Raw genomic sequence first — 9,833 nt, 5'->3', positions numbered from 1 at the left:
GAACGTCATATCAACAGTCAAACATGGTGGTGCTAGTGCGATGGTGTGGGGATGCTACCCGGACCTGGGTAACTTGCCATTGTTGCCATGAATTTTGCCCTGTACCAGAAAATCCTTAAAGAGAATGTCCAGTCATCTGTTCATGAGCTGAAGCATAATTGAGTTATGTAACAAGACAACGATTCAAAACTAAAAAGCAAGTCCACAACTGAATTACTGAAAAGAAACTAAATTAAAGTTTTGGAGTGGCTAAGTCAAGTCCTGACTTGAACCCAATGGATATGCAGTGGTCGGACCTGAAACAAGCAGCCAATGCTCGAAAACCTGAATTAAAGCGGTTCTGCAGAGGTGAGTGGGCTAAAATTCCTCCACAGCAAGGTTAAAGACTGATATCAAATTATAGGAAGCGTTTGGTTGCAGCTATTGCTGCTAAAGTTGGTGCAACCAAAGTTAAGTTTAATGAGGCAATCACTTTTTCACATGAGTGATATGAGTGTTTGATAACTTTCACTTAAAAAATGAAATAATTTTTAAAATCTGTTTTGGGTTTACATAGTTCCCTTTGTCTAATATTACATTTTGTCTAAATATCCAAAACTATTCAGTGTGAAAAATATGCAATAATAGTGGAAATCAGGCAGGGACAAATACTTTTTCATGGCACTGTAAATTTAGTTAGTTACAGCACTAGCTGATAGATTATAAAATACTGATGCTCTCCCCTCATTTTATTTATGCATTTATGTATTTATTTACTCAAAGATATAGATGGTCAGTTTGTCATAGAGTTTGTCACGCAAATATATGGGCATATTCCTGGATAAAGTGCTCACTACAGAAGGCCAATGTATTAATTAATTGTGTTACATAATTACATTTTAAAAAATTATAATGAGGCTCTATGGAGGATAACATTTTATGGAGGTCAGACTAACTACATTCTCAAAAGATATGGTTTTTAGTCAAGGTGAGACTAAGCGATTGAAATATTTTGGCATTATGTGCAGATTGCAGTTTTATATAGCAAACTCTAAAGTGCCACCACAGGTGTCCAAGATAATTAGAGAGAGAACTACCAATAAGGGCCTCTATTTATGTGTAGGCTAATGACAAGTGGTTAACTTGTGGAAGAACATCCAAAAAGTGATATACATTTTAATTCAGTTCCAAATATGCACACCTCTGTTTTAATCCAAAGGACTGAAATGAGAGCACAAACCCTTTCTATATAATATTGATTGCTTTAAACGGTATCTGATTGTTAAATTAACCTTAAAAAGTATAAAAAAGAAGCTTCAAATAACCTAACTGAAAAAAACGTTTTGTAATTGTTTATTATTTGTAGTGCTAAAACAGGGCAGATATAGTAGGTTCCCTGTTTATAGCCTGTAAATTAAATGATTTTCTATCCAAAAGGGCAAATTGGGAGCAGTGTTAAATTCCCTTTTTCAAAATGTATCCTCTATAATGTGCGTGATTCCATTTTAGCTATATGGAAGTGAATTTGTTGCACTTCTGAACAATGCTGCAGTGATGAAATGAATGAACATTGATTGCTCACGCATCTTCTGCAGGCTTAACATCTCCAAAAATGTCAGTGTGATTATGCCTCTCGTGTCAGCTCTCTTAGGGTTTCATCTAAAACCTCAGCAAATTAAAACTCCTTTCAGTAAACATGAAATGGCTGAGGGGATTTTAAAGGAGTCCAGAGTCGCTCCAGGATCATCACCCAGTCGCAGACATCTGACAGTGAGTCACAGTCTCTTCAGCCTTCCTCGTCTGCAAGTGAAGAAAACCCTGCTCTCAATCCACCCACTTGTCTCTATATCTCTTATCACAGCATATCTTGCACCAACCTCTTTTCTTGTATAAATTATACAATCACACCATAGACAAAAATGGGACAGAAGCAATACAGGTCAGATTGGGTAAATCTCATAGCACCTCACAATATGTCTGTCACTGTAAAGGTCTGCCCTTTCTGCAAATATTTGATATTTGACAGTCCAATAAAGCAGATTATACAACAAATTGCAAGGTGGGGTACAATTTTGAGCACAGTTGACTTTCACTGATTTATGATCATGTTCATCAGAAAGCCACATATGCACCCTTTCAGTCTCAGTGGGATAAGAAAACATTGTTCCATGATTCCCAGACACATTATCATGCAGGACATGTACAATTTTCTTATTCTCAATAGCAAAGGGGGGGAACAACACTGAGAGAAGGGGGAAAATACACTTTAAGTGCAAACTAACAATGGTTGAGATAGCTACTGGTCACTCAACTTCAACTACTGGAGTATCTATTTCCAAATGGTATGCCTACAGTTTACAGTTATGAGTGCATGTTTAAATTAAACAGATGCATGTTTTGAACTCCAAGTGTCTTCATCTAATGTTAATTGTAATCAGTATTGTAATAGCATATTTGTTTCGGTGACAAGCATTTTGTGGTACTGAGGACTCATCCGTGTTTTAAAAAAGGGCACCGACATAAGCAGGAACATTGACATTATTAAAGGAATTGACGTAGGCACAGGCTACCATTAAAGGAATCATATGGTGTCCAGAGTGACGGGATATACTACTCTACTTCAGTTTCTAAACTGACAGGTAAAAAAAAAAACGGATCCAGTTCAAGCAGAAGAACGCTAAATCATAATAAACGCTCCTTTGACGACATAGCATCATAACTAACAATGTCTTTGGCAATGTGTGAGCTATTCAAAATGAACTAGGCTACATGGTACAAATTGTGTGCCGCTGTAATTAGGAAACAATTGAAATAATAATTGTCATTGTAACATTGTGCTCATTTTTTTCTATTAACGAACTGTCGTCCGTACACTGGAATGCGCACTCTGTTACAACTCTGCCACAGCCAGGGTTTCGCATAGCTCACTGAGGTCTTATGGTATATTTAAATGAAAAGGCAGCCAAACAGAGCATTCACTGACATGCAAACATTTCTGAAAGTACTTATTGAAACGCTACTCGAAGATAAACAAACACGTTTTGTTAAAATAGAACTTCTGTCATATTTACACCATACACTGTTAAAAGTGTGCACGTTTAACAATTCAAAAGGCACCTTTATTTACAAATATTACTCAATACATATAAATAAGGTGTACCCTTTAAATATAATGTAATATAATGGATATATAATTGAATGCTATTTTACATCAAGATTCTTAAAATACAACAAATATTTTCAAATGTATTTTAGAATAGAAAGCAACGGTAAAATAGACCTACATTTAAGTGCAAAGGCACTTCTGGAAAAAAAATGGAACACTAAACAACTGCGTTGCGTATCAGCATCAGACCCTATGTACAGGAATGACATTTAAAATTATTCAGTTGTGTTGAAGTTCTGAAAATGAAAATCATTCTAACCGAAGACATCTCACAAGCATAAACCTCTACTATACATATTCCTGTTTAAAAATAACCTACGTTTCAAGTAGGTAACCTGTAAAACATAAAACGTAACATCACTTTTTACATATTTTTCATTTTCTCATTTACACAGCTTGCAAGTAAAATAAAGTCTGAATCTCGTTTACGAGATGTTGTCCTCGTTATTTGCAGGTTAGCTATATGCCTAGATGTAGTCTATGTCTACTAATTTGTTTACAATTGGCTAATGGCAGTATGTTTTTCCAGGACTTCAAGATAGTCTGGTACTGTCTTTAGTTTCCCTGGAAGCATAGGGTATTCGTTTTGACACTGTTCAGCATACTTCCTCGGGGTCCCATACAAGACCGCTTTATTTAACCTGTCTTGGTTGTTGCGCCTCGAATCGTATGGGGGCGCAGGAGGTCTTTTGGGCAAGGTGCAAAAATTATAGTTTAGTATCCCCGCAGCTGGAAGCGCGTTAACTCGTTCGGCAACGTTTTGATAAAGGAGCTCCGACTCTTGGTTTCCACACGACTGTTTCTCACCGAACCCCACTGTGCTTATAGTATATGCAGGACTTCGTGACCGCTCATCTTTTTTAGGATCCATGGAACTAAAGTTCAATTCTTTTAGGTTTCTGTAGAACGCTACTTGATCATCTTCCTTTTGCATATAAATAGGGTTTTGGCACATCTGATTTACAGACGGTGGTATGTAGTTATATACATTATTCTCCGGTTTGTCTGTGCTTGGCTCTGTGTTATAGGAGCCATACTGAACCTGAAACGCATTCAAGTCCAAATTATTGGTACCTGAAGGGATGTTGTCACCCCCTTTGCGACGTTTAAGCACAAATACAAATAAACCTGCACCGAAGCAGACGGACAGGATGAACACAACCAGTAGACCCAAAATTAAAACAGACAAGGGTACTTCTGGGTGCATTTCTGACACAGTGTCCAATGCTGCACTAGCTGTAGAGGGAGCTGTATCAGTGCTCGTACTCACAGAGGGATCTGCGGTTTCCGTGACTACGCCTGTTTCTGGGCAAATCGCATCGTTTCGTAGAGACCTCAGAAGGCGCCCTGCTTGTTTAGAGGGAGAGTCACATGTGATTTCGTTAACTACAACGCTGGTGCTGGACAGTTCCATCCAATTCTTCAGTGCGACAATGTCACAGGTACAATCCCACGGGTTTTCTTGGAGATCAATCTGAATAAATGCAGAGAGCTGGTCCAACACACCTCGTACGGGTAAATGAGAGAAATGATTGTTTCTAAGGTTAAGCCTGGTAAGCATTGTGCCGCCAAAAACGTTATCAGGCAAAGATCTTAACAAATTGTTGTTAAGGAACAGTAACTGCAAATTGTGTAATGAGTTGAAAGTTTGCGGCAGAATGTCTTTGATAATATTATACTCCAAGTATAAATACTGAAGGCTCTGCAGCCCTGTGAACAACGAGGGGGAAAGTCTTTCGATGTAATTACCGTTAAGGTAAAGTCTGCGTAAACTAGTCAAATTTTCAAATGCCCCATCCTGAATAACTGCTATTCTGTTGTTTCCTAGATGGAGGAGCTCCAAAGAACTATATTCTGTAAGGTCAGGTCTATATATTACTTGTAAATAATTACCAGTGAGGTGCAGTTTCTTTGGATAAGATGGTTTAGGATGAAGATCTGATATATTATGCAGTTTCCTTTCTTGACAATTTACGTTCAGCCCACTATCCGGATTCTGTAGAGTGCAGATGCATATATTTGGACATGTAATTGTTATGGGAGATCTCGTCTGATAAACCATGATGGGTCCAAATATGTGTTTATCTTTACTGGATGCCGTCACCCTAGGTGTGGGCCGATTTCTCATTTTAGGAGCACGGGACGCTTTCGGTGTTCTTGTTGGGGTGATGCCTGTGTGTAACGTTGGAAAGGGACCGTACCGAGAATCTGAGGGAGGCTGCATTACGCGGTGACTTGAATCGCCAGCATTTCTTCTCGGGCAAATGTCTTGTCTAATCAGTTGTGTAACGTCTTTCCCATGCAATCTGAAAGGAGTTTCACACACTATATCACCCACAAAAACGGAAATGGTGTCCAGCCAGGCTTTCAAAGGGATCAGATCGCATGTACAATTCCAGGGGTTCTCCTCCAGTTGGATTTCCATAATACCTCCTATGTGTTCCAATACACCAGCAAACGGCAATGTTTTCAGCCGGTTCCCTCTCAAATCCAGATGCGTTAGCATAACAAAGCGGAACACATTGTTCGGAAGAGAAGGCAGCAGGTTGTCGTTAAGTATTAGTACTTTTAATTTATTCAATTTGTTGAACGAACCTGCCTCAATTGAGCTGATGTAATTGTAATCTGCTTGTAAATACTCCAAACTTTCTAAACCGGCGAAAGTGTCTTCTTTAATACTTTCCAAGATATTGTTGTTGAGATGAAGTCGCTTTAAAATTTTAAGTCCAGTGAAAGCCCCCGTTTTAATCTCTTGTAAACCATTGTTCCCCAAATGAAGGCTTGTAACATTGCCGTAATTCACAAACTCGTTGGGGTTGAGTCGAGACAGAAAGTTCCCATTAAGAAAGAGTTGGCATATTTTATTTTGGGGTGGTTGATATTGACTGACTGCGGTAAATCCTTTGTTTTCGCAGTTGATGTTCAAAATGTTCTCCCTTTCCTCGCAAAAGCAACGACTCTTACAAATGTCTTTCGAAGTTTTTCGGCTTTCAGTCTTCGAGGATAAAACTGTCACTGTTAAAACGCTTAGCAACAAAACGCTGTTCAGCATTTTTATAACAGTGTTGCTGAAAACTCCAGCATCAACGTCGTTAAATCAAAATGGTAAATTTAACAAAAAAAGATTAAAAAACAAAAATGCAAACAAAAAACATGCAAACCCAGGATACAACCGGTAGACAAAATTGAGCACAGCTCAATATGCACACACGCTTTTCCACCAGACGTGTTTTAAATCCAAAACGCAAATGAAACGAAGAGTGCAATCAGATACATTCTGGGGTGTACTCGACAGGGAATAGTTTCATTTTTCAGGGGATGCCTTTACAAAAGGCTGCAGTCCCCACGATGATCATTCATGCAGAAGTTTTAAGTATTTCCCAAGACAACACAAGTAACTGCAAGATACTCACTGAGAGACAAAACGGAACTAAATGTCTCCTCCTGATCCCAGTGTTTCTCATCCTTTATCAAATCGAAACTGACTGTTCCGAAATCCTCAGCTTTCCTTGACTTGAAGCATAGACTTGCAGTACGGGATGAAAAAGAATTAGAAGTAATAATGGAAAAGACTTGACGCAAGCTGCGATGATCTCCACGCTTGTGCACTCACCTCAGAAGAGCGAGCTGTTTGCGCTTAGTTTGGATTTTGAGGCTGCGCCCTCCCACGGCCCTGACTTGAGAACACTACGTCACGCGAATTGAACGGCTGGTGGGGACCTTATTATTGTGTCCTATTTGAATCGTTACGATACTTTATGCACAAAAACCACACGCTAATAAAGCCTACATCCTGTTACTGATGTTATGGTTATCACTATGGCCAATCCCTCTAAAAACAGCCAAGTCGATTGCATTCCTGGAATGTATAGTAGAATCATTATCATGTGAAAAAATGGTGACTGTAAACAAATATTGTTTTTCACTGATATACGCATGACCCATAAAATATTAAAATTGGACAGTGATAAATCCTAAAAAAGAAGTGCTGAATATGTATGTGCAAGCGAGGTCATACAAATAATGAAATACGAAAACAAACAAAACACGAATACAAACAACTAATCATGATTATCCGATTGTTCACAAAAGTAAACACGTTGGTAAAACAATATTTTCACATAGCCTACTTAAGTTTTCATACAAAGAGGAACAAAATCGAGGTCTGTTGTAGTTGTAGGAAACATCTGACTAGGAATTGGAAAGGTGACCTTAAAACTGAAAAGCTTAAGCTTGCACAAAATTGTGCATTTCACAAAAAGTCACAAAACATTAATCAGCCTTGTCACTGGTGAGATAATGAAGGTTGTGACCACCCCGTCTGTCTTTTAGTTTGAATGCTCAGCATACATGTGAAAAGGATGAGACCTTTGGTTAAGAAAAAAGGTCTACGTTTTTGAGCTGATGTGACAGCTGTTAAAAGTGGGTGATATGTGGGATTGCGTGAAAGAGATACACACATCGATCAGGGTGCAAGGCATATAGGCCTACTGCGTGGTTAGAGCTAAAGTACACCCTGCACACCAGAACTCCATATAAATATTTTATTGGTATCGAACATCAAACAACGTTTCAATATATGGTGGATTTTCATCATGTCACACTAAAAGTACTCTTGTGCCCACCCACATATAGGTGCATTCGAATCACTTACTTTATCCATCCTTTCCTTGCCTCCTTTCCTAGTATGGAAGGCTAAATGGGTCAAAAATCTGTGAAATTGACATCGGAAATAAAGCATTATCAACGTGTTGTCAACCGGTGCATTCCAATAGCTTATTTTTACCTCAGACAGCGCATTGCAGTTTATGGTTAATAATTTGAGAAATTTTTTGATAATTTGATTAATTTGTCAAAAAAAAAAAAAAGTATCCACAAATAGAGATTTCTCAAAAAAATATTAAAATGTATATTAGTCCCTTATAATATACCTCTTATATAGTGGAAATCGTTGATAAACTTCTAGGACCCATGTATGATTTTTATTTATGTATTAATTTTGTTTTGTTTTGCTGATATCTGATGCCAACCCAGCTATATGACACCAAATACAGAGCCATGAAAAAGTAATTTGCCCTCTTCCTGATTTCTTCTATTATTGCATATTTGTCACACTGAATGGTTTCAGATCTTTAGACAAAAATGTAATATTACACAAAGGGAATCTGAGCAAACATTCTATTTCATTTGTTTAATGAAAAACGCTATCAAACACCCATATCACCCATGTGGAAAAGCAATTGCCTCCTTAAAGGGGAATTGCACTTTATAACAATTCTGCTTCCCTGATATTGTCCTTCTAATGAATGTGTCACCCTTCATTTTTCGATTAGTTATTTCATTTTAAATGTCTAATGTTAGACAGAAAGACCTATTTTTTTTTTTTTTTTTTTTTTGCGCAAGTCCACATAGTAGTACGGTTTCCGGTTTTTTCTTCTTCTTCAATTTCGTTTCGCGGCAAAATCTAGAAGCGAAGCAAAACATTCCGTTAACTTAGCGTTGAAATCGAACAAACTAACGCTCTTTTGTTTGATGCGATATCGGTGTAATAATGAGGTGCATTGTACCCGGTTGTTAGGCTATAATGCCCCTGTTAATCTTGCCTTGAAAGCACATTTTCATAGTTTTCCACGCGATGCAACTTTGTGCCAGACATGGTTGGATGTAGCCAACATAACAGCCAAAGAAGTTCGCAAACGAGGACTAATTGTGCAGCGTCCACATGAAGCCACCGACTACTACGGCGACCGTCTGAAGCCTGGAGCTGTACCCACCGTTTTCCCATTGTTGGTCGAACCGCTCGAGGTAGGTACTAAGCGGGCTGGCTAACGCTATCGCGTCTGTCTGTGATACATAGGATGTCTACGGTAACAATTAGACAGCTTGCTGGCTGTGTTATAAGGTTGCCACCATCCATTTAGGCCTAATTCGTCCTCAGAAATTTTCGGTTTCGCTAGCTAGTAGTAATACAACACTATTTCTACGACCAATCTAATGTTATTGTCTGCAGGTACGGCCACATCAGAAGTCGCGCAATGATATGCATCCTGGAGTTCGACACTAAACTGCCTGGGTCTACTTCCTGCATTTGTAAAGGAAAACAACAAAACAGCGTACATAATATTAACATAATCAAATAACTGATCGAAAAATGAATGGCGACACATTCATTAGAAGGACAATATCAGTCACGAGAAGCAGAAGTGTTATAAAGTGCAATTCCCCTTTAAACTTTATAACTGGTTACACCACCTTTAGCAGCAATAATTGCAACCAAACGCTTCCTATAATTTAATATCAGTCTTTCACATTGCTGTGGAGGAATGTTAGCCCACTCTTCTTTGTAGAACTGCTTTCATTCAGACAAATTAGTAGGTTTTAGAGCACGAACTGCTTATCTCAGGTCCTGCCACAGCATGTCTATTGGGTCCAAGCCATGATATTGACTAGGCCACTCCGAAACTTAAATTTTGTTTCTTTTCAGCCATTTAGATGTGGACTCGCTTTTGTGTTTTGGATAATTGTCTTGCTGCATAATCCAATTAATCTTCAACTTCAGCTCATGGATAGATGACCGGAAATTCTCTTTCAGAATTTTCTGGTACGGAGCAGAATTCATGGTTCCTGCAACAATGGCAAGCTGTCCAGGTCCAAGGGCAGCAAAGCCTCACACCATCACACTATGGCT

The 9,833-nt window shown here is 38.5% G+C and overlaps 1 protein-coding gene and 1 long non-coding RNA gene across 2 annotated transcripts; both read right to left on the bottom strand.

Moving 5' to 3' along the window:
* Positions 1–1,141: 1,141 nt before the first annotated feature.
* LOC135263029 (uncharacterized) lies at positions 1,142–6,700 on the bottom strand. The gene is made up of 2 exons (XR_010332372.1): positions 6,559–6,700; positions 1,142–1,779 (listed from the first exon to the last, which is right to left on the bottom strand). It is a non-coding gene; the product is annotated as an uncharacterized LOC135263029 (long non-coding RNA).
* Positions 3,073–6,559, bottom strand: LOC135263028 (SLIT and NTRK-like protein 2). Its single transcript, XM_064350576.1, has one exon. It carries the CDS (start codon positions 6,195–6,197, stop codon positions 3,642–3,644), a length of 2,556 nt encoding a protein of 851 aa, XP_064206646.1. The 5' UTR covers positions 6,198–6,559; the 3' UTR covers positions 3,073–3,641.
* Positions 6,701–9,833: the final 3,133 nt, after the last annotated feature.

The sequence above is a fragment of the Anguilla rostrata genome, chromosome 9 (genome assembly GCF_018555375.3).
Source record: "Anguilla rostrata isolate EN2019 chromosome 9, ASM1855537v3, whole genome shotgun sequence".
Classification (NCBI taxonomy): domain Eukaryota; kingdom Metazoa; phylum Chordata; class Actinopteri; order Anguilliformes; family Anguillidae; genus Anguilla; species Anguilla rostrata.
Note: the sequence above shows the minus strand (reverse complement) of the source record. Positions and strands in the feature narration are given on the sequence as shown.